The following is a 25209-nucleotide window of genomic DNA, read 5'->3' as shown; positions in this document are numbered from 1 at the left end:
TCTTTGGGGCCAACCATTTTACTTCCGAGGAGGGGTGGGTGATTTGGTGTGGGCGTGAAATTTTTTTGACCCACTGTACATGTGCGAATTTTTTGGAGGACGATGGAATTCTTTTCTTGCACACGTGTGCTTGCAGGATTTTTTTTCAAACTGAATCAGAAGTAATTTAAGCATCCAAAATATCTACAGTACAGTATAACTGTTTTCAGAACACAAATAAATCTGACTTGACAAGGAAAGGTTTTGGGATGGCAAAAATAGTGGAAGCTGTAACTGAGAAACTAGAACCATATATCCGTCGGTTTTGAGGATTTTGTAGCGGATCATTAAGCCACTTTGAACTCCAAAGCTTTGAGTTTCCTTTATGGAGCGAAATTTAGTTGAGACATGGCTTAAAATACGTAACGGCTTGATAGTATTTGTGTTATTTTCGCGTCGGTGTATCTGTAAAACCTTCATCATCATGACTCATCGCGCCAGTAGGCGCATAAGGCCGTGTAAAACCTCGAAGGTGCAGTATTAAAAACTATCATTTTCACAGATATTGTTTCCCTCTAATTCGTGTTTTGTAGGCGTAAATTTACTGTAGCCATGTTTCACCAAATTGTCAGAAAGTTTTGTCCGAAATTTGTTCGAAATGTGCAAAAAGTGTCCGAAAATTAAACGCCCGAAATTATAACGTCCGAAATTTTTTTGCATGTATCACGAAGAGATTTAATGGGATAGATATTTAGTGCAATAAATATCTTCGTTTGTGTCTACCAGACTACATTGTATAAGAGAATGAAAATTTACCATTGGAGGATGTTGCGTTGTCTTGGAGAAAAATCAAAAGTTGTCTACAGTTGAAATATTTTTTAACCAGGCATCTGGTTCTCTTACCTACGTCCTCTAATCACTACCCGGTTTTCGGGTAGTGACGTCACCGGACGGCATTAGGCTCAGATGTGTTCAGACGTCCCTTCTGGCGAGGAGGCGAGCACAGAGGGATGTCTGAAATTCAGGCTAGGGTCAGAGAAGGTAAAAAAAAGTCCGGTCTGAATAGGGTTTAGTGACTGCTTTTTCAAAGATTTTTTACTGTGCGGTGATGTGCCTTTCTAGCCAAAGAACGGAAAGAAGTGGCCAAACATTAATCGCCCGGTTTTAAACTGCTTGAAGTTTCTTGTTTGTTAATAGAATAAAGAGCTTTAACTTCACATATTCGTATCAAATAGATATTTATAATAAAGTTTACTTCATGTTCCATTGTTCTTCAAGTCACAACACCTGGCGTGATCTTGAATTTGAGAGAAAAAAATGTACCAAGATCGGTAACCACAGGCAAAAAAGCCAACTGAGGGGCCACATAATTGTGCTATGAATCCCTCTTACCTACGTCCAGATGCTAGAATAATTTAACAGTTTGCTTATATTAAAATTTGAATGTGTCAACCCAGGGAACATCTTTCCAGAATTTTTTTCCATCCCACTGTACACGCATGAATCTTTTTTTGGACCGCTGTCCTGTGCAGGAATTTTTTTCTTGCATGCATGCGCTTGCAAGATATTTTTTGACAATCACCCATCCCCCCTCAAAAGTAAAATGGTTGGCCCCTTAAGGGCGATCGTGTTTTACTCCTCCCCCCGTTTGTGGGGAGGAGTGAAACACGATCGCCCTTAAGAACGACTGCGTGGGAGGCTATACTGTATGCAGTTGGTTATACATTTTATAACCATCTTTAACTTAATAAACAACTCCAGAAATTGCAACCGTTTCTGGAACAAGTCTAACAGTTATCTAAAGTGTCAGTTCAGAACAGATTACAAACTACTATATAAAATCTTTACCGCATAAAATGGCGTGTTTCGGCGTTAAAACTTTTTTGGAGTTAAAACCCGAAAGTTTTCCGCCTTTCAGTGTCATTTTATAAGCAGAAGCTGAATAAACTCGAAATCTAAATCGTTGACAATTCCGACATTTTTTGCTAAAACAAAGGCAAGTTTGTGGCCGGGCTTCTTGACATCGATTCACAGCGGCAAATAATTTGCCACCACGTTTCCAATAATTTTTCCTGAAATTCCGCCCACTATACCTCCTACTACACCTCCAACAATCGGTACAGGGATAAGAAATTGCCCGATGGCCGATCCTACGGTAGAGCCTCCTACATTTCCAGTGCCAGTGATTAATCTCTTCTTAACAGCTGTTTTGAATTCCTCTTTACTAATTGTTCCTTTTTTCATATCTTTGCGCGCACAGTTGATATCATACGCAGCACTTATACCCTCAATAACTGCTGAACACACTACTCCTGCAACTCGAGAACTCCCCGTTTCAGCGGCAGATTTTGACGCAGTCTGAGTCAAAACTTCTTCTGATCCCTCGCGAGCCCCTGTTTTCACAACCTCTTCTCCAGCGGTGGATACAGCTTGGGTCACGATTTCCTCTGTTGCCTCCCGTGTTCCAGTTTTCACGATCTCTTCGCCAACCTTTGATGCAGCTTGGGTCACGATTTCCTCTGTTGCCTCCAGTGTCCCAGTTTTCACGATCTCCTCACTAGCTTTTGCTACAGCTTGGGTAACTGCATCCTGTGTTGCCTTTTGACCACTTTCGGTCAATGCTGCTCCAGACATCTTAGCTAAGAAAACATCAAGACTGTTTGAACCTGTATTCACAACGCTTTTACCAGCGTTTGTGAAAGTGTGTCTGAAGATGTACTTTTCAATCTCGCCAGCTCCGGTTTCCATGGCCTTTTGACCGCTTTCGGTCAATGCTGCTCCAGACATCTTAGCTAAGAAAACATCAAGACTGTTTGAACCTGTATTCACAACGCTTTTACCAGCGTTTGTGAAAGTTTGTCTGAAGATGTACTTTTCAATCTCGCCAGCTCCGGTTTCCATGGCCTTTTGACCGCTTTCGGTCAATGCTGCTCCAGACATCTTAGCTAAGAAAACATCAAGACTGTTTGAACCTGTATTCACAACGCTTTTACCAGCGTTTGTGAAAGTGTGTCTGAAGATGTACTTTTCAATCTCGCCAGCTCCGGTTTCCATGGCCTTTTGACCGCTTTCGGTCAATGCTGCTGCAGACATCTTACCAAGTAGGGAATATATGGATTGTTCACAAGGGTTTGATGTAGCTTCCAACAACAATTTAAGATCAAGACTCACAACCTTCATACCAGCATTTGTTAAAGTTTGGGTGAAGGCATCCTTTCCAACACCATAGACTCCTGTTTTCAACAACTGTTCTGCAGCTTTTGATGTAGTTTGGGTCAAGATCTCGTAAAATCCTGCCTCTGGGGTCAAGACTCCCTTTATTGCTTCTTGCCAAGCTGCATATGCCATTTCGATCAAGACTTTCTTTAACATCTTTCCCGCCCCAGCTTTGGTTACCTCTTGACCGGTAAAAAGTTCTATAAGCAACGTACGAAGCCCTGCATACAGGACTTTTTCGCTTGAATGTAAACTCTTTTGGATCATGACATCTAGCACTTTCAAAAACCATGAAATCAGGAATCTTGTATTTGGGTCTGATGCAGTTTGGGTCAAGAATTCCTTTCCAATCTCGTAAGCACCTGATTTACTTGCAGCTTCAGCAACTTGGGTTAACACTTCCTTTTTTACCTCGTGAACCACCATCCCTTTGGCCTTGTTTACTTGGTCGGAGGATGAATTTCCGGTCTTACACCACATCGCAAAATGCTCACAATTATTGGTAACAGGGTCGTAGTTTCCTTCCCCTAGCTTACTTTCTGCTCTGCGAATAACTTTATCGGGATCCAAACATCGTTCGTGCTTCATTAAGAAGACACCGCTATCTTGGAATCTGCACTGAGTTCTAACCACCTTTGCAATCGTCATGTTTTTTATCGTTGGTGGGCAGCAATAGTCGTTGACAAATTCTTTAGCGGTATTGGTATACTCAATAACGTGAATTTCACCACTCTCTATATCGATGTCTTCTACTATAGCGTGATGCCAGAAGGCACCACAATGCCGATGAAAGGCGATGTGATCAGCTCTTTGAAGCTCGTTGATCGAGGACACGGGTACCCTGGGCACTTCATACTTCTCCCCATAACTGTTGTACACAAGGTTATTGGCGGCCATGTCTTGAAGAAGTCCTGTTGTCGTCCTTATCTGTTAGAGAGCATTATAACTAGTTGTTAGATCCATGATCACACTACAATAGATCGACATTCATTCTAGATCGACATTCTGGGTTGTGTTAATCCCCAACCCTGACACAGAACACCAATTTTCTTACTCTATTTGAGGCATAATTCCTTGTTTTGTGACCTTGTTTAAAACCGTGAGTTACAGTATATCCGACTGCGATGCTGCTGCGTAAAATACCAACATTAAATTTCGCTATGTGCCCGTATCAGTATAAAATGTGACCATGATAGTAGTTTACCGGGAATGGATAGACCAATTTATTCATGAATTCATCAGGTCTGAGTTAATGAGCTCTGTATATCCAGAACCGGTTTAATGAGATGCGTGTCACGTAGGTATAGGAGCTGGTTTAATGAGATGCGTGTCACGTTGGTTTATGGACAAATTCAATGAGATACGAGTCATTATGCAGGGTATTGTTTTGAGTATTTATTGTTGAATATTACATGAGTTTTTAGGAGAGATGTTGGTGTTGTTATAGAGTTATTGAACCACCCAACCAGCCGGATAGTGATGCAGTTATATAGAAGGAGAACAAAGACTTGTACGAGAACCAATCAGGGAGTACCGTCAAACAAGTCAAACCAGTTTTGATTCCGGTTGGATTTGATTATTCAAAATGGCGCATGTATCTTGTTTGGTAGCTGGTCAAACCGGTTTTCAGGCTGGATAAAAATTTATTCAAAATGGCGAATTAAAATCCACACTTTTTTTTTCAAGTAAGTAAAAAAACATTTATTGAGTATAGAAAAAGTGTACAATCTCAAACATGAATATGATTAATTATGAATAAATATTAATTGTTCAGTGATGTTGCTAATACAATAATAAATGTTCAATGAGTCAACAATGAGCCAACTTTTCTGATACGGCAATTTGTCTTTGTAGCTTGGGTCGTGGCGTGTACTTGGTTTTCACTCCTTTTGATGGCTTGTTTTCCTCAGGGCAGTACGTTGGTGACGGTATTTTACGTTCATCGTCAATCGGTGTTTCATCTGCCCACTGAAAGAATCTACACATTTCTTTACTCCTCCTGCAGGTGAAATAGGGTCTGAAAGGATTGCTCTGTGACCTTGATACTCTTAATGTCGCAACATCCATGTGTCTGCAGTAAGGCAACTGCCCACCTTCAAATGCAATGTATTCTGGTATTACGCGATCTCTGATACATTGTTGATAAGCGTGCACATCTTCTTCACGGCAAAAGAAAGGACACAACTTCCAGTCTACACATCGAATGTAAGGTATACCTGAGGCGGGCTTGATTAATTCAAGATCTTTAAGGCAAATTCCACACTGTGAGTAACTCATCTTGAAGTATGACTCGAGAGTGGAAACACAAATTCTTTATATAGTTTTTATGGAGTTAGACAGGTTTTACCGGTCGACTTCGTCAACTCCATTAACAATCAGATCTAACCAGTACCAACAGGTTTTGCCAAACTCGTCAGGATATATGATGGCTTTAATGATCGCATCCTCTTGTTCCTCTGGAGAAGTGTCATCGATCCAGTCTTGATTTTCAGGAGCAGTGAAATCCAATATGTCTAGCAGATCGTGCCAGAGCCAGTATGCAATTGTTTTCCAATTATCCACTGACTCGCGTAGACATGTTATCAGTTTTTGATTGTCTTGGATACATGTCATCAGTTTTTGATTGTCTTGGATAACACTGGGTTCTTTTTTCTCAAGTTCAGCGTACACCAAATACGCTAGCGAATTCCAGTAAGCATGCTTCATCTTTTCGATACAATCACACTCGTAGCAAGTATCGTTTCCAATATTTGGCACCATCGTGTAAAGCAAAATGTAAATGAGCGTACAGCCGTTGTGCATATATAGAGTTAGCGAATAAAAACCGGTTTTCCTGGTTTAGTAAGGTTCCCATTGTCTATTGCTGCGTAACCTTGCCACTAAAGGCGTTTTTGGTTTTTTATGCCGTTTCACAGATTTGCGTTTGGAATCTGGTGGTGTTTCCATCATTAGCGCGTACGCCGATTCTTCAGGCAATGCGTTGAGGGGTGTTTCCATTCTGACAGGAATTTTCGATTGTTTAGTAGTCGCGGGGGTGGGTGGAAGTTGTCTTGGTGTTTCCCTTGTAGTCTTAACATTAGGTGTAGACGCAGGACCATTTATATTAGTAATTGTCTCTTTAGGTGGTGCTGGATCTGTTTTTGGTAGAACCACTGTAGGTTTTACGCTTGCTTCACTTTTCATCTGTTTCGTCAATCCCTGGTACCTTCTAAGAATATGATCCAACAACATTACTTTTTGATCTTCTGCTAAGGAGGAGTCCATGATTTGTTTCATGTCTTGATCTAGCCGTGTTAAAGTCGTGAGTTGCGGAGGAGCCGTTAATCGATGTTCTGTTTCCATACTTTGAAATAAATGTTCAGGAACCATCAACATTTTCTGCGCGTACTTCATTTGAAAAATTTACCCGATAATTCCACAGCGAAAGAAGCAATCAAAGAGGTGATGGCAGGCAAAAATCCTTCTTTCTGAGACTTGGTGGTTTTGCGAGTAAGATAAAGGAGCTTTGACTTATGTGGCTTTAACGTTTAAATGATCAATTAGATACTAGAATGCTTCCTTTTAAGAGATCTAGAGCAATCTCGCTAACAGCTTTCAACAGCTCTGCTCTCCTATTTCTTCTTCTCTGCTCTGCTCTGCTCTGACTTTCTGCTCTGCTAAGTTCTGCTCTGCTCTGCTCTGCTCAGATGCTGCGCTATGTTCCGCTGCTCTGCTCCGCTCTGCTCTGCTCTGCTCTACTCTGCTCTGCTCTGCTCTCTGCTCCGCTCTGCTCCGCTCTGCTCCTCTCCGCTACGCTACGCTACGCTGTGCTGTGCTGTGCTGTGCTGTGCTGTGCTGTGCTATGTTCTGCTCTGCTCTGCTCTGCTCTACTCTGCTCTGCCTACTCTTGTCTTCTCTATGAGCTTTGAACAAGTATTCAAATTGACACTCTTATGCTGAATTCCATAGACGAGACTACACAAACGAAGTTCTCACAACAATTTAATGTCCCTATTAAAGAATCAAAAATACATTGAAATGACCCAGTAGTACAGGAAATGGTCAACTCCATAGAGTGCCTATAATTTTAAGTGTGTTTAGAAACTCTTTGCAGTTTTATTCTATTTGACAAGTTGCAGCTGGCGCAAGTCTTTGTTTCCTTGTCTGACTCCTGTTGCTTAGGTCCATGTTACTGTTTTTGTTTTGTAGGTCAGGTTTCGTATTAATGGATTTCGTGATATTTTCTTTTTCTTACTTGGTAACGAATTTCTTCATCGTCACTTTCACTTAAATTTTCATTACAGACGTCATTGTATTGAAACAGTGGGTTCAATAAATATTTTCTTTTATTGATTGCTGCTTCTGCTGCCTCCGCGAAATCCATTTCATCGTCTTCCATAAAACTGCGCAGTGTTGTCATAACCTTTTTGTGTGTTGGATCAGTTTTAAGAACACGATACCACTTTAAATAGTGGAGATACAAGAGTCGTAGCCTCTTTCTGTATGCAGGAAGTAGAAGAGTGGATGCTTGAAACTTGGCGTCTTCTTTCGACAAACCCTGCGTTAAGTATTGTTCCACTTGTTCCACCAAGGATGATTTCAAATCGATAATGGCTTCCTCTCGCAGCTTATCCCAGGGATCAATATCGTCATTTTCATCGTTTGTAGTAGTGCTTTCATTGTCTTCATCACTGTGATCTTCATCTTCCTCTTCATCTCCATCTTCGTTTTCGCTTTTACCATCAATATCGTCATCAACTTCATGATACTCTTCTTCTGGTTCTTCATCGTCCTGGCTAAGGTTGTTTCCATGTTCATCTTCATCGGTTTCTTCTCGAGCAAACGAAATCATTTCCTCTTGTTCTTGGTCCAGACGCTTATGACAATTTTGCTTCTCGTGACGGTCTCTGTTGTATCGTCGACTAAATGATCTTTGACAAAATTGACAAAGATGCCCCATGCGTTCGATTCTATGATGTTTACTCCACGACTGCTTCCCTCGAAATGAGTAAAGTAATGTGTTTGCTTATTTAAATAGTCGAGTCACTCAATAGCAATGACTGTTTTGTAAGCTTGCTGTGAGTTACTGGTAGGATGTATTTTCTGATTGTGTTGTTATGTAAGTGTTGCAATTTACATAGTGCTCCCAAGCATGATTAAGCAAGACTTCGTTGATGAAAATGCCAAAAGCAGTCAGGTTAAACCAGTTAAGAGAAGTGCCTTTGTTTATACTCTTTTGTTATCCTTGAAGATATAAGGTTTCAGTACTGTTCAAATTCTACTGCACATTAGCTTTTGAGAGACCAACCTCGGAATTGTTTGCATGCATAACGAAGGAATCATGGTGCCAACATCTCATGGAGTGTTTTATCCAGTTGATGAATTTGACATATTCACGGGACAACGTGTAGCTTCCTTAGTTGATCGTGTCTTTCAGCTTACTTTCGCTGCTTTATGCGATGAACTTATTCAGCAAGTAAAGATTGGTTGTTGCGATGGTTGTGCTATTAATCATCTAAGCCAGACGGCTCATTCCTGCTTGATGATAAATCAAGAAGATGCGTGGTTCCGCTACTTTGACCAAGCAGTGGAGAAAGTTGACCTAGTTCATGTTATGAAGCTTGCTCAAAATGTTTGTAGCACACTTGGAATTTACGTCAGTGACAATTGGCAAAGCTCCCTTGCTGAGTTACCTAAACTACCCAGGACTGCCCTCTATCTCTCATCTTTAGAACTCAAAAACTCTGGGAACGTAGTGCAAGTAGAGGAGATCGTAGATCGAGTTATCTATGCCATTTATAATGGTCTCAATGGACAAAAACGAGAGGCCTTTAGCAACATGCAAAGTGTAAGCTACTGTAATCAAGAACTGAGGAGCACTGAACTAACAAACGACTATGAAGTCTATGAAAGAAAAGAAGGAAGCGACAAAGAGCTTAGCAAAGATATTGATTTAGTCATAAGTGAGATACAAAACAATCTTCGTTTCTAATCAGTGGACTGATTACTTAAGCAGTAAAATCTTTTAAATTTTCGAGGCAGCAGCACAATGCAAAAAGTGAAAAATGTAAACCATAGCTAAAACTAAAATTTGCTAGGATGAAAACGTTAAACTTTAGCACGCACGTTTCTAAAATTATTAAGAAAGCAGGAAAACAACTTGACGTTATTTGTAGATTACGAAATGTTTTGTCTTCCTCTTCCAAGCTATGCCTGTATAATTCCTTTGTGATGTCTTATTTTACTTATTGCTCTTCGATATGGCATAATTGTCTAAAATCAGACAGCGATAAACTAGAGAAACTTCACGAAAGAGCCCTACGTTACATCTATAAGGGCAGGTCTTCTAGCTCCGCTTCTCTGTGCAGCCGCATAGGCTACACATTAAGTGAACGTCGCATTCAAGATACACTTATTATAATATTCAAATGCCTTAACAACTTAGCACCTGTGTATCTTAAGGACCTCTTCTGTGTCAGGGACAATATCAAGAACTTGAGAGGCATTAATAAGATTGTCTTACCTAAGGTCAATACGACCAAGTATGGACTGAAGTCTGTAAGATACTGGGCGGCGAACGCCTGGAATCAACTGCCAGACCGAGTAAGAACAATTGCTACACTACAGGCCTTTCGTAATGCTGTGCGCAGCTAGATAGTCCCTTTTTAATTTTAATTTAATTTAATACTTATTTATTAATGTATTTTTCGTTCTGTATATATTTTTACATTTGTAATTTTTTTTTTCTCGGCATATTAGCATATGTTTTGCTAGGGGCCTAGCCAGCCCCCGTCAGCTCCGAGGGTAAATAAATTTTATTGATTGATTATTGATTGAAGATACAGTTGTTGTTTAAGCTATGACGATGACCTTTTTTTCATTTATCACGAACGTTACGTTTACTGCGGCTTTAAAGTGCTCAAAATGTGTTTGATTGTTTATTGTGTATGTACGTTTTATTTATTTAATAAAAGATTTATTATTTCTTGGAATCTCGAGTAGTTGAATCCTTGGGCTCAGTAGCTTGCGCATCAAAACTATCGACCTGTGATCCACCCGCACACTTTATGCCTCGCCCCGAAAGAAAAGTGGCCGAGCATAAAGAGTTTATTCTGGTTACTCGAAGCATTTAGATGAGTATTATTTGAGCAAAATGAGTAATTTTTAGTTACTCCGAGTATCTCGCGTACTTTCGTATATGTATGTTTTTTTGTCTCTCACTTGCCTATGTAGGCCATTTTCAATCGTCTCGTAGGTCAGCAGGTCTCTGCAAACCGGCATAACCGGTTTGACCATGACATCAGTGCTTTCTCATTGGTTTTACAACCAATATAACAACGATAAAACCAAGATAGTTTGGACTACACGACGAGTTGATTTATTTTCGAGATGGACAAGTGGAGCGAGGAAAGGCTGGAGCACGAAGTGAGCAGACTGACCGATAAAATCGAAGGCTACGAAGAAGAGTGTTATGACTTGAAAAAAAAGTTGAAGGAAGCCACGGAGGCGTATCATGAGTCGGAAGGTAATCGTGTGGCGCAAGCGAATGAAGTCGAAACCTTGAAAGGAACAGTGAAAGAACTGAAAGACAAAATAGTAGATCAAGTGTATACAGAAGTCTTGGAGCAGAAGGTGAAAGAGTATAGAGGAATATGGGAAAGCAAAGATCGTGAGATCGAGGAGTTACGAAAAAGAGTCCGTTTAATGGAAGAAATGCGCCAGGAGATACATGAAATCGAAGTGAGTTTTTGGAAGTTTTACGACCGAAATAAAGATAGCATACAAAAGCACATTCACGCACACTTCTATTCGCCGAGAGAGTACTGGCAGAATTGTGAGCATATGGAAAGACAAGAACAGAAGATTGACCTATACAAGGATATCGTTAAGGAATTGGAAGAGAAAGTGAGAAAGCAAGTGTTAAAAATCAGAGAGATGGAGGATGGAGACGAGCAGGACTCCTTATATTGAAGCTTATTGATTTGCCTTTCACTTGAACATAACATTTTATAAATCGAAAGTATGTTTTTTTTATACATTGCCATTCGTGCGAACTGTTTCATCGCAATGTGTATGTGTTTCTGTTATATGTTTCAATGAAGATATAATTTGTAACAAATAAAAGTTTGTGAAAATAATTTTGAATAGAAGATTGTAAAAATATTTTTGTCTCAGTGCTTGATCGTTAATCATGTTGGACTTGACCAAACTTTTCACGCACTGGTAACATTTACGAGAGAAAAAAAAAGGTTGGTGAACATTACTTTTATTTAAATGTAAACACTCGATTACCTTTCTCAGGAACATATTATCTTAATGAACTTTTGTTGTACACATTAACAGTTTTGAGAAGAGTGTAAACTTTTATTAGCAAAAGAAATCTCATCATAGAATGTGGATAAAATGTACTTGACTTATATTTTCATAAGATTAATCACATGATAACACTGTTCGGTTTTTGGTTTTGTTTTTGAACGCGAGAACAGTACGTTCTTTCGTTTCATGGTACAGTGAAACAGTAAACACGACCTTCGAAATGAATGCTTATACAACTCAAATGAAATTAATACTACTCAAAGAAAAATAATGCGCACTGGGGCTTTAAAAAACAAATTAATGAAATATTGCGATGCGCGAAACGGTAATTTTTCTTTCGAGTGTTTTAAAGTAAGAAGCTCCTATGTTACGAGCATTTTAACAAGTTTGTTTAATAGTATTACTTTCATTTAAATGGAAACTGGTGCTCAATAACATTTCTAAAGAAACAATGCACTTAATTAGTTTTTGTTGTAGACAAACTACAATCTTGAGCGTAGAGTATATTTTATGTTAGCTTAAAAATAAACTTGCTATGAATTGCGAGGCAAATTCGCTGTTTTGACATAGAAACATTTCAGAAGATTTGTTACGCGAACAGTAGTATGATTTGTTTAATGACTTGAGCGAACGCGAAATGTTTTTTTCCCTTTGATTTTAATTCACTTTGACACCTCTGAAGCACTGAAAGCAATAAATACATAAACCTACTCAAACCGAACTAATGTCACTTAACGGATTTGATTACTATTAACAAACCAGCAAAAGAGATTTTACAGTTTAATACAACTAAAATATAACACACACTGAAGCGAAAAAGTGTTATTTAAAATAGAACTTTCTCCGTTTGCCTCTTCTGTGTAATAAATAGAAGGCAAACAAATTCAAATTCAAAGTTGAATAACAAAAGAACAAAACAAAAGCAAACAAAACAAAAGCATCCACGCACAATCCAAGAGAAACCGTTGAGGTAAAGATGCTCAAGGAAAAATCAAATGACTTTCAACTCCCCTTTCGCCTTATAAGTTTACGAACTGAACGTTAAATCGCTTATTGATTGTCTAATAAAGTTTTCGAAGTTAATTTTTAACAAATAATTCGCTGTAAAAATCATTTGACGCTTACAATAATGTTAATGAAATTGCAATTTAAAGTTAAGTTCTTTTCAACTGACGTGCTGACAAAGTAACGTATTTTCAACCTGAACGTGTTTTAATTTTCTGTTTATCAACATTGCGGTCACTCGGATTGTCATGCACTCAACTACACGTTTAAATTTAATGCAAGATTTGGGTGAGCAAAAACAGTTTTATTATGTAAAACGTACAAACACTTCGACAACTTTTTGTTATTGAAATCTTCAACTTTTATAAAAAACAATGCGCTTCCAGTCCAACACAAATATTAATTGCAAGAAGTCGTAATTGCTTTTTCTCGCGCGTCATGTTTAGAAGTCATGCGAGCTATTTTTATTTCTGAAGCATTTTTAAATTAATTATGAATTTGTTTTCCTTGCGTTTACACATACACAAAGTTACACAAACGGTACTTAAAGCAATCAGCACTATAAAACCGGTTTAAACTGCCAGTTTGACCTTTAGGATTTTAATTCGCCATTTTGAATAATTTTGTCCAGCCTGAAAACCGGTTTGACCAGCTACCAAACAAGATACATGTGCCATTTTGAATAATCAAATCCAACCGGAATCAAAACTGGTTTGACTTGTTTGACGGTACTCCCTGATTGGTTCTCGTACACGTCTTTGTTCTCCTTCTATATAACTGCATCACTACCCGGCTGGTGGGGTGGATCAATAACTCTATAACAACACCAACATCTCTCCTAAAAACTCATGTAATATTCAACAATAAATACTCAAAACAATACCATGCATAATAGAGTCTGCCTCTTACATCTACTGTGACTCGTATCTCATTAAATTTGTCCATAAACCAACGGCGTGACACGCATCTCATTAAACCAGCTCCTATACCTGCGTGACACGCATCTCATTAAACCGGTTCTGGATATACAGAGCTCATTAACTCAGGCCTGATGAATTCATGAATAAATTGGTCTATCCATTCCCGGTAAACTACTCATGATATATACCGTAAAAGCCCTGTTAAGTCCACTGGAGGTTTATTTCTTTCCAGGAGCTTTAAAGAGAGGAATACTTATTTAATTTTGCCTGGTATGAGCGAAGAGCGCGGTAAAGACCTAACAAATATAACTATTTTAGCGCCAGATCCAACACAATAGCGGCCTTCAATGAAAGAGGAAAACTCGTGGCCTTCTATTTTCTTATTATTGCAGTTTTTACGGCGAAGAAGGGAAAAAGAAGTTAGATGGAAACTTAGTTTTTGTGTTTGAGAAATATTTAAAAAAAAAAAACAGGAAGAGTTTGAACCGAACCATCCCTCTTATAGCTGTTCAAATGCTCAACCTAATCAGTTCCTAATTAATAAAGTTCTTGGAAAAGTTGTTTAGACTTCTTCCATGAACAAGGTTCAACTCTACTGTTTTGGCGGTAATTTTAGTTATAAGGCCGTTCAGTTCTGGGTAATATTGATGCACCATGGGACAGTTTAGATCGCTTCAATCGCCTCCTTGCATGAAAGTAGTTCTCATATAATCGTTCGCGATTAGTGATCGCTAGTGTAATGTTCTCATATAATCGCCCCGATCGCAAGACCACTTATTTAAGTGACAGCGGCGATAGAAACGATCGGGGCGATTATATTAGAACCAGCCTTAAAGGTGCACATAAAAGAAATAGAGCAGACTTTTTAATGTTTTTGTGTTGCTTGGTAACTGATTTTTAAGGGCCACGTAGCTAAATTTCGTTAAGTGGACATGCTTTGCTTATGGTTGTGTGAAAATATCACAGTGTAATCACTGAAATATAATAAACTAAACAAAACTGGAAGTTCTAAACCCTGGAAAACCCTGGAAAGGGGACCTTGATCAATTACGGGTGTATCTGCCTGTTTTACCACCATTTTTGCACCAAAACCTGTTCTTTTTTTTTTTCAAATAATTCTGTCAGAATGCAGTCGATATACAGAATGGACAACCTTATCGGAATTCTGAATTTAACAAAATTCTGCTGACATGCAAATTGATGACTTCACTGTGAATGGCTCAATGACTGCTCTTCCAAATGTCTGCTTAGTATGGGGAACGCAGCCATGTCCTTGTAATTATACAGAAGATGAACTTGAGATATGTAAATGACATCAATGTTGCTGCAAAAGCAACTGTACCTGGATTGAGATACGTGGAGGGAAAAATTATCATGGACACCACTAAGGTGGATGAAGACAAGAAACGAGCTTCAAACGAAAGGACTATGGAACTGATAAGGCAAGCTGGAAACGATATCCATCCATCGATAAAGCTTGAGATCTACTACCCATCGAAGCATCCAGACAAGAAGTTGCCAATCTCAGATTTGAAGGTCTGGGTCGAGCAGAAGCTAGCAGAGAGAGAAGGAGGTTCAAGGATCAAATCAGATTGTGTCTGTGATGATGTATGAATTCTACACAAAAGAGATAGCGTCTAAAGCATTGGTTAACGCAAGATCCGCCATGTCTGCAAGCGTGAAGAGGACAGTGCCGTCTCAAGCGGTACTGCGCGTGCTATTGAATTGTAGTCCACTTCTGCCCTGGGCGAATGTAGTGGAGAAAGTAGAGGAGAAGAGGGGGGATGGTTCTTTGAATGCAGTATTCGGGATACAACAAGGCTATCAAGGCTATCAAGGCTATCAAGGCTTACAGTGCAAGGTAGGAGGCCGAACTGAAAGGAGAGAGACCAATACATCGACCAAAAGGATGGAGAAGAGACGAGAGAGTAACAAAGAAATCTAGAAAGAGAGAGGACTGGTACAAGAAAGGTGAAAACGAAGCGGTTACATTCGTATCTGTGACACCTGAAGAAACCTCAGAAACCAGGGTTAAAGGATAAAGGTGGTAAAAAAGACAGGTACGACACTGAAGGAAGTGCTACAGAAGTCCGATCCGTTCAAACTGCAAAGGTGTGGGAGAGAAGACTGCCTGGTCTGCAAACAAGCTGGGAAAGGCCCATGTAATGCACATGGTGTGACGTACGAGATTGAATGCCAGGGTTGCAAAGATAAGTACGTTGGTGAGACAGCCAGAAATGCCTATACAAGAGGCATAGAGCTCACAGAGGGTTTAGAGAACCAAGACGAGAAATCAGCATTATGGAAACATTGCGTAGAGAAACATGAGAAGGAACGGCAAGAATTCAAAATGTCCGTGACTGGGATGTATGGTAATGATGCCATATTAAGACAAATCGCGGAGAGCGTGAGAATAAACCGAGTGGCAAAGGGATCCCTCATCAACACGAAGAAGGAGTGGAATTATGTAAAACTCCCTAGAGTGGCACTTGATGAAGGAGAAATATGATGTGGCACTCTATGTGAGGCCTTACATGAAGTCGGTGGACTATCCAAAATTTAGACACCTGTGCATCGCAGTGCATCGCGAAATTTAAAGCACTGGTACAAAGCTATACAGATATTTTTAATATTTTAACTCCAAAATCGTGCGTTCAAAAAATAACAAAGAGGGAGAATGCCAAAAATTGCCGAAGTTCTAAAACCCAAATCCGTAGTCATATTTCCTAAGACTGTCCGGTATGGATGTATACTGTATTTACCGTTGTCTTTATAGAGCAGGTGCTAAACTCTTTTCTGTATGCAAATGACTAAAATGAAGCATTTTGAATATCGAATGTATTACGGGAAAAAAAACTTGACTCGCGCCCTGACACATACAAAATATCTCCACAGTCATCATCTTTCATTGGTACAGCTGTACTGATCGATTTTCAGTTGCCTTGTTTACGGTGGAATACAAGTTACTCAAAGTTGAAAGGTATCTTTACTCAAAAATCCGATCAAGCCACCTTAAAGTAGTATGTTAATGTTTTCATTATGAACTTGCTTGAATGACTTGAGTACCCTCCTTGACCGGTAAACTAGCGAATGATATATTTCTATGATAAAATGTTTTTCCGTATATGCATTATCGCTGTTCGTTGACCATAGAAAATCTACGCTGGAAACCTGACAAAGAGCTTCTTACTGTAAAATCTGTTGTAACAGAGGGATTGGAGGTGAATCGCGAATTTATATCCTCAACACTTACCTTGCTAAACCAGGGAGAAGGATCGCAAAATTACACGAGCGCTTTGCTTGCTTCAGTTTCGTCAACAAACGAAACGAAAGCGGAAGTCAGTTCCGGTGTCAGATTTAAAACGGTTGATTTGATTGGCTAGATTTGATACTCCCTTTGTTAAAATCCTGCCAACCAAATCATGTGTCCCCAGAGCCACTTGTTTCTCGCGCACAGTCTCAGTGGGTACGGGGAACAAGCGACTCTGGGAGCGAAATTGGCAGGGATTTTTCTCCGTAATCAACTCTTGAACCAAATCTCTAGTGGCTTGTCACTGTCTGCTACGATATATACTGATTTCCAATACATGTAGCTGTGTTAGAAAGCATGTATATGTAGGCATATGCATGTATCCGTAACTTTTCTACGCGGACTGTCAGCCCTTCACAGACAAATCTATGACAAAAACTAAAAATGCGACTGGACGCTCTTTAGCAAACCTACGTCCCTTATTTCGGACAGTAAAAACTCTTGCCTAGTATCCTAAGTTTACTAGTAATGCAAGAACGTCAGGTTTCTTCTGGCTTTATCAAAACCCTGTAATTTTGGACCTGTTAATTAGCCTACCCAGCGCTCGAAATAACGGCCGGTCAATGGACAATGTCCGGAGTTATTGGGGACTTGACCGGTCAAACGTTCGCCTTGCGGACATGTTGTCCGGTCTACTTTCTGTTACTGCGTACATCTCTATGCACCACACTTTTTTGCGGAACTTTCCGGCAACCAAAAAATGAACTATAACTGATCGAACGGTCGTTTACAATGTGCGTATTATGGTCTCAAATTGAAAATATTTTCCCTGAATTGTCCGTTTCCTCTTGCACAGAAACAAACGATAAATTTATTTCCAAAACTCAGGCCAGAATATACAAGTACAATAAAAATCCTTTGAACTATATGATTAAAACAATCTTTGACTTCTTTGCATTATTTATTCAGGGCTCAAAATTGCGACCGATACAAGTGGTCGCATTTGCAACTAATTATTTTCCTTTGGTGACTTCAAAACGTTCTTTCCAAAAAAATAGACTCGCAATAAGCAAAACATAGAGTCCGAAAACAACTTACTTAGGGAATGTTATTTCTTAAGGTGGAGGTGTTATATTTTTTACATAGATTTAATAATCATTTGCAATTTACACGTTGCAATTTTGTCCGAGCAGAAACGAGGTATGACCGAGCTAAAATGAACGTTTTGGCCGGTCATCGTGTTTGGAGATTCTTCGGAAATTATTTCGAGCCATGTTACCCATCAAAAATTGTCGCGACAAGGTCGAGCTGCAGAACCCTCTCGAAAGTTTGATATTTTCAACTCTTTCATTGAGCACGACAATATCAACAACAGGCTGAAAAACAAGAAACAACGACAACTTGACAAAAGCCGTTGTCTCTGCATAACAACAGCCTTTGCTTCACTCTTTCTTATTAAAAAAAAAACAAATTAAAACGAAACATTCAGATGAACATTGAACGTAACACGCTGGAAACAAACCTATGACTCGAGCCCTGCTGCATTCAAATGTCTCCGCAGTGAGAGTAACATAAAAACAATGTTAGCATCCTAGACAAGAAGGCTTTGGTGGAAACAAATATCGAGTAAGCTGATACAAAAATCAGTACATCTAGTAGTACTGTTGTTATTATTTGCCGTTATTTTTTGAGTAACTGCCTTGATCGTAAACGGGTAAGGTAACGAATGATATATTTTTGTGATTAGAACGTTGGTTCTCATGCACAATCGCTGTTACTGATATAAAAACCCTGCGCTGGAAAGCTGACAAAGAGCTTCTTACTGTTAAATCTATTGTAATAGAAGGATTGGAGGCGAATCGTAAATTTATATCCTCAACACTTACCTCGCTAAATCAGGGAGAAGCATCACAAAATTCAACGCCACCACTTATGAAGTTTGCTCGCTTCAGACACGTCAACAAACGAAACGAAAGCGGAAGTCAGTTCCCGTGTCAGGTGTGGGCTTTTTCCCGTACTCTAGAACCTTCACTCTGTGATTACACTGAGATATTACCACAGCATCAGGAGCGGAATCTCGTTTATCAATGCAGGATACCGCGAGCGTTTACAAGGTATTCGCGAAATTTCTACTCAGTACTGTTTTCTGGCTCATCCCTGGTGGAAGAAGTCTAAGAACGGGTGAAACTCTGAACCGTGACGTAAAACAAAGAACTACCAAGACAACAAGAACCTCGAAACAGGGTAGAATAGGAAAACAATAGCTCTAAAAACAAAGAAAAATTTCACGGGTTCTTACACCAATGAAAACCGTTATATCTTTCTTGTGATTTCGATACGCGTCTGTACTGTAAATACATGTATATAAGACTGCGGCTACTAATTCTAGCGATTTGATCGAGTTGGCCAAAAAACGCTAAATTAATTATTTGCTAAAGATTGTCTTGGTCAAATTTAATACGGGTTAAATTTAAGTACTCCCCCCCCACCCCTCCTCCAAAAGAAATACAAAATTAAATATAGTGGCCCTATACAACTAAATGGCAGCGACATAATTCCAGGTGACAATTAGAAGGGTTGTGAGAAGGCCAAGATAGCCACGGCCATAGAAAGCAAGCCCATTTTCTAACATTTAGTAAATAAACCCCTTCAGGCGGCTGGTATACTGGAAGACAATGCCCGAGGCTGAAAGATTGTCGAAAATTGAACATGCAGTTGGGCGAGAAGCGAACCTTCGAGGGCAACTGTGAAATTTTGAGGACAATGTTTCAGCCAAGGGCATTATCCTCCATTATAACCCACTGATTAATTTTCGGGAGCGTTCATTGGACCAAACGCATCACGTGGTATACGTGGTACAAAATCGGACGACGGGTATCAGACAATATACCCCGTCCGATTTGATATCCGTCGCCCGATTTTATAAAGCAGCAAGAGAGGATAAAGGTACTTATCCTCTCTTGACAGCAGTGGAAAACAAACAAAAAAGTCACCTTTTCATGTCTAACTTTTTAATCAGATCACAGTGTTGAAAAATTATGCACCAGTCAAAGTAAACCCCGACCCCCCCCACCCCGGGATATAGGTGGGGATTGGTTCTGAATAGCGTACAAAAAGTGACAAATGCCCCACCATGTGGAGAAACATTTTGTGGAAAATAGCAGTAAATGCCCCACCCCCTGGGGCAACTAAAGATGTTGCTTTATATAAATTTTCCTTTGCAAAATTTCACAAAGCAGCAGAATTCACAATTTAATATGCCAGTTTGCTGTGAGCTTGAGAGCACTATTCACAATAGAAAGGATTTACATACGTACCACGTCAGAGTGCTTTCCGCAGCCATCTTGGATTGCACATGCAGTAATATACCCAGAGATCTTTGCAAGAACAATGGCCGCCATCTTGGATTGCCCAGAGATCTTTGCAGGAAGAATGGCCGCCATCTTGGATTTACGTGTGCACGATTCAAACGAATCCCCTACCAATGCCCCACATTCCTGCGGACAGGAACCACAAAACGCGCGAATCCCCCACCTACTTGGGACTCAAAGAGCTGCCAATAAGGTAATAAATCCCCACCAAAGCCCCACATATCCCGGGGTGGGGGGGGTCGGGGTTTACTTTGACTGGTGCATTACCTTGACCATTCTGCTTACATTACTGTGGTTATCACTGTAGGTTTTTTCCTATTAACCGACGATAAAGCGTAGTCGTAGAAATTAATCGGAGAGTTATAAAATAACTAAACCCCTTTCTGGCTTGCTGGTATATTGGAGAATAATGCCCTTGGCTGGTTGTCCTTAAAATTTCACAGTTGCCTTGGAGCTTCGCTTCTCGGCCAACTGATCATTTTTCGGACAATGTGGAATGTCGCTCAATTTTCAATTTTTGGAAAATCGCTAAATTTAATAAATGCTAACTTCTTGCTCAGAAAAAATTGCTAAAATTAGTAGGGGCTAACAACAGTTACATCAAGGTATTTTGCTGGTCTTTTCTGTCGATGCGCGTGCGTCGCTGGCATGTATCCGATTTCTGTCCATGTTTGATCTTTTGATGGTATTGGCCAAAAAACAATTAGAACAGCATGCCTCAAAACCCCTCGATTTGCGCCTTCATTGATCGCTTATGCGTTGTGCCATCAGTCTGTTATCCATTAATGACTTTGATTGGGGATCAAACTGAACTTTTCGTATTTTTTTTGGCACAATCCATCTTTTAAGATTTCAACGCGAAGTTCTATGGCCTGTTGCGGCGATATGTTTTCAACCGGGAACCCGACGTCACCAGTGATCGGATATGGGGTAGAGTATCGGTGGATACCAACAACATGGAAGCCAATATTGAAATGGGCTACCCACAGGCACTCAAAACTCAGACAAGCATACACAAATCACTGCAACACAGACATTCTCCGACTCAATGATCGAATCCCAATCTTGGCAACTAGTTAGTTTACTTTGAAGGCCGAAAAACAATCCGGCATCCGTTGCGGCTACGCTTTGCTCGTTGTTTGGTTTGTTTTGATGTTATAACTCGCATGCCTAACTGTGCACCGCATTTTTACATCACGTTTGCCATTCTTTATCTTCCCTACTTTGGCTTATCGGTTTATTATTTATAGCTATTTGGGTTTCTCTGCGCGGGATTATCAACAAAAAGATTTAGATTTCTTCTTTTTGAAGCTATATTTATAAGTGGCTAAAAATGGCCTCTTCCTGTGCGAAGTGATTTCCTTGTGTGCTCGCATCTTTGCCCATTTGACTGATCATGAGAAAAATGAGTAGCTGCTCATGGTCTACGCGAGAGGTTGCATGACACTTTGTAACATTAAGGTCTGCACACCCGGACTAATCCCTGCGACTAGTCACCTTTGTGTGAACTCTTCAGGGACAGGTCGCAGGGACAAGTCCCTTGTAGTGTTTACACGAAGAGACTAATTTCACAGGAACGAAGGAAAAACTAAGAAAAGGTATCATTCTTTCGTCTGCAGCTTTCCCAAAGTCTAGATATGAATAGAAAATAACGTTTTGCTACCGAACTGGATATAGCTGTTCTATTGAGATCTCCAACAAATTATGTAAATTATTCATTCGCGAAAAAGACCTTACTACTCTGATGGGCACCGGGTGTATGGGTTGCTCTCTATGCACCACATAACGGTTTATTTTTACAGACAGTTACAGAGTTTAGATTTTTCATACATAGACTTGTAGATACTTACTAGCATTATTTTTAGTACTAGTAGTACCTATCGGTAAGTGCCAACGAGCGAAATACTCATGTTTGTTCATAAGAACAGATATTGAATGGTATTTGATAGAACTATATTCGAAATGACCACTGATACGGTAAATTGTATTTTAGGTAATATGCGAAAAAAGTGCTATTTCTCTGGTGTTCATAAATGACACAGGCTTGATAGCCGTAGTTTCCAGCGCGCGTATTCTCGCGATCGCGCACTCTTTTAAAACACACGACTAAAAACGTACACAGATGTCTGCTACGCAGGCTACGGGTTTGACAGATTGATAACTCTTGACAAATCTCAATATTCTTTTCAACGTTAAAATGTCACAGCATTCAGCATTCTCATAAGTCAGGGAAACTCTATTTAAAGTCAACAGTCCGCTTTTGATTTTCATGTCTCTCTTCGATCGTAAATCAAAGGACTCCAAAGTCAAAATATTATTTCATCGCTTTGAAGACCTTGATGTTTATTTTTTCGGCGGTCGAATATTCTGTAGGGTATTCTCTTTCGATTTATAATTCCCTAAAGGTGTATTTATCGGTAAAGGGATGTAATGAATGACCACATTGAAAATTTTAACAGCGAGCCGCGTGGACGCCATTTTGGTCATTTGCTCTCTAGCAAGGAGTGAGAGACTGGGAACCAGTTGGGAAGAACAATACAACCCAAATATGGGGTTTACTTACACCCAAATATGGTCAAAAAAAGTCCCTTACGCAGAACTTAAGATTTTCTCTGCCTATACACTCATACGCACACGGCTCTATGATTCTGCCGCCTCGACAGCCTCACCTCTTGGCTCGGCTGTCTCGTTGGCAATTAGTTAGTTTATTTTTAGTTGTATCCCCTAATTAGTATGGGTATATCCCAGGTTATAAGGTTTTTGACACTAAAACGATCTGTGATTGGTTTATTTAATTTGGCCGCAGGGACTTGTCCCAGGAACTGTTCATACGAAGAATTTCTTGGGACTAGTCCCACAAATTCAAACCAGTTTGATTTTTCGATTACCTTATTCTTACTCATTTTCGCGATTTTCAAATAATCGCGAAATTAAATACGCGCGAAAAAAACTGCGCGAAATTAAAACACGCGAAAATTAATACCATATTTTGTATCAAAATAATAACTGAAAATTTGAAATGTTTGGAACTGCAACTTTCCTCCTTAAAGATATCTTTCCGTCTTGTTTTCGATAAACAGCCTTCCTCTGATTGCCGTTTTCTTCAGCTTGTAAGTCGGCCAAGATCTCTTTAGTACAGTCACCAAAGTTTCCGTTTGCAGGTTCCTTGTAGTTACATCGAACGAGACCTTTGTATATTTCCAGCAGTTCCTTAGCCATTGACGACTGATCCAGAAAACACTGACAAAATCGCGAAATTTAATACACTTTTGCTCAAATTTTTCTTGCAATCGCGAAAATTAATACACACGAAATTCGGCTTCCGAGTTTTCGCGAAATTAAGTACGCGCGAAAATTAGTAAGAATAAGGTAGTTGCAGGGACCAAAATTTGGTCGCTGCGACTTTATTTTGGACAATGTTGGCCAGTGCACATGATGCAATTTGGTCCATGATGCAATAGTCCCCTCATGTGTGTCAACTTTTAATGGAATTTACTAGGAAGGAAATTCCTCTTGATAAATGGCACTAGCCAAGGAAGTAGGATATGTGTTATGATCAACTTTCCTTTCCTTTCTCGATGTTTTGAGGTCAACGTTAAGTCTCCCCCTATCCCCTTAGGAAATTATGTAATAACCATACCCAGCTGTCAATATATAGCCTACATCACCTTCCTTTTTATATACTAATTATTGTGGACCAGTTAGTAAGGACTGCCAAACTTTTACTATCATATTTCATATAAAATGCTAAAAATTTACTCACATGAGGTGACATCTGATCATAAAGCCCCACTTGAGAAAATTAGTAAGTAAATTTGTATGAAATTTACATTCACCCAGTCCAGCTCCTGTTCAAAAATTTAATAATGATAATATTTGACAGTTTTTTAAGAGTACAATACCACTGTGTAACAGAAAACAGGTTTCATACAATTACATATACTGTTTTATACCATGCCATAGAAAATACAGCCAATCAGAATACAGGAAAGCCGTTGTATATTCGACGGTATTCAACCCAACCTTCCCATCGTGCCCTGCGATCTTATTCTCGATGAAATTTAGTGAGCATATTTTCTATGGCATGGTATAAAATAGTTACACAACACTTTCTCGTGGTATACTATGGAATATCCCACTTGTCACTTGTATTTTCTTCGTATACACACTCGCCTAAAGGCTCGTGTGTATACCGAGAAAATACGAGTGACTCGTGGGATATTCCATAGTATACCACTCGAAAGCGTTGCATAACTAGTATATATTTAGACATGATACCTAGACAATGACTGTGAAATCTTGTTACAGTTACACAGGTCTGGTGAAATAGCAACTCTTATTATTAAATCTTTGCAGATAAAAGTAGCAGTTTTGCTACAGGTCATTGAATCTGATTGGCTGCACATATGAAATGTACCTCACTTGCCAGTTACTTGCTGAGTCAGGTAAAATAAATTTTCTGAATGTGTAATACACCATCCTGGGAATAGGGGCAGCAATTATCTTAATGTTTCCAAACTGTCTTTCAAAGAGATCACCCGCATTGTCTTTCTTTGACGTAAACATGTAAGCAACTTTGATATCAATAACTTTATCAAGGCTTCTTTCTCTCTCGACATACCCAAGTTGTACCTTCTGTATATTGGCAGATATTATCTGTTTCATTGTGACGACTGGTCCCAGATTTTCAGTGTCACTGCCACTTCTAATGGAGCTTGTTAGCTCGTGTGTTAGTATATCCTCCAATTCACCCAAACTTCCTTTGTTCAGTAGGTCGGAGACAAGGCACAATGCCTGTTTAGCGCCGCGGAGGAATTCCTTCTCTTCAAATTCACGATCATAAAAGGTCTTAAGAAGCCAGAGGTTCACGTTCTTTGCAATCCATCCAAAAGGACCTTGCGTTATGGAGATATCCAAGGATTTCATTTTCGTGTTGATTTCATCATCATCGTCGGGCGAATCTCTACCTCTTTCGGAGCAGAACGTTCTTGTCACACACAAAGAACAAGGAGAAGACGGTCTTACAACCAAAGAAGAAGCTTTGATGTCTAAATAGGGTGCTTTAGAACGCATGTAAATCTTGTTCACAGGAAGTTTTTGGAGCGAGGAACGAAATCGCCGAAAACACAGTTGAGCCGCCATTTTGGAACGGATGAAGGCCAGGTTTTCAGCT

At 39.6% G+C, this 25209-nt stretch overlaps 2 protein-coding genes across 4 annotated transcripts; both read right to left on the bottom strand.

Moving 5' to 3' along the window:
- Positions 1-1674: 1674 nt before the first annotated feature.
- On the bottom strand, positions 1675-18839 carry LOC144633075 (uncharacterized). 3 transcript variants are annotated; one of them, XM_078491849.1, is made up of 4 exons: positions 18552-18839; positions 3202-4122; positions 2002-2859; positions 1885-1926 (listed from the first exon to the last, which is right to left on the bottom strand). In XM_078491849.1, the coding sequence occupies exons 2-3, from the start codon at positions 4090-4092 to the stop codon at positions 2008-2010; spliced, it is 1743 nt and encodes a 580-aa protein (XP_078347975.1). In that variant the 5' UTR covers positions 4093-4122; positions 18552-18839; the 3' UTR covers positions 1885-1926; positions 2002-2007. The 3 variants fall into 3 exon arrangements, with proteins under 3 accessions (XP_078347972.1, XP_078347973.1, XP_078347975.1); XM_078491846.1 differs by having other exon boundaries at positions 1675-2859; XM_078491847.1 differs by lacking the exon at positions 18552-18839 and adding an exon at positions 16669-16720 and having other exon boundaries at positions 1675-2859.
- A 5059-nt stretch (positions 18840-23898) lies between these two features.
- On the bottom strand, positions 23899-25184 carry LOC144632027 (m-AAA protease-interacting protein 1, mitochondrial-like). Its single transcript, XM_078490613.1, has one exon. The coding sequence runs from the start codon at positions 25176-25178 to the stop codon at positions 24411-24413; it is 768 nt and encodes a 255-aa protein (XP_078346739.1). The 5' UTR covers positions 25179-25184; the 3' UTR covers positions 23899-24410.
- Between the last annotated feature and the right edge of the window lie 25 nt (positions 25185-25209).

This window comes from Oculina patagonica, chromosome 12 (assembly GCF_052425735.1).
Source record: "Oculina patagonica isolate OP01 chromosome 12, crgOcupat, whole genome shotgun sequence".
Taxonomy (NCBI): Eukaryota; Metazoa; Cnidaria; class Anthozoa; order Scleractinia; family Oculinidae; genus Oculina; species Oculina patagonica.
Note: the sequence above shows the minus strand (reverse complement) of the source record. Positions and strands in the feature narration are given on the sequence as shown.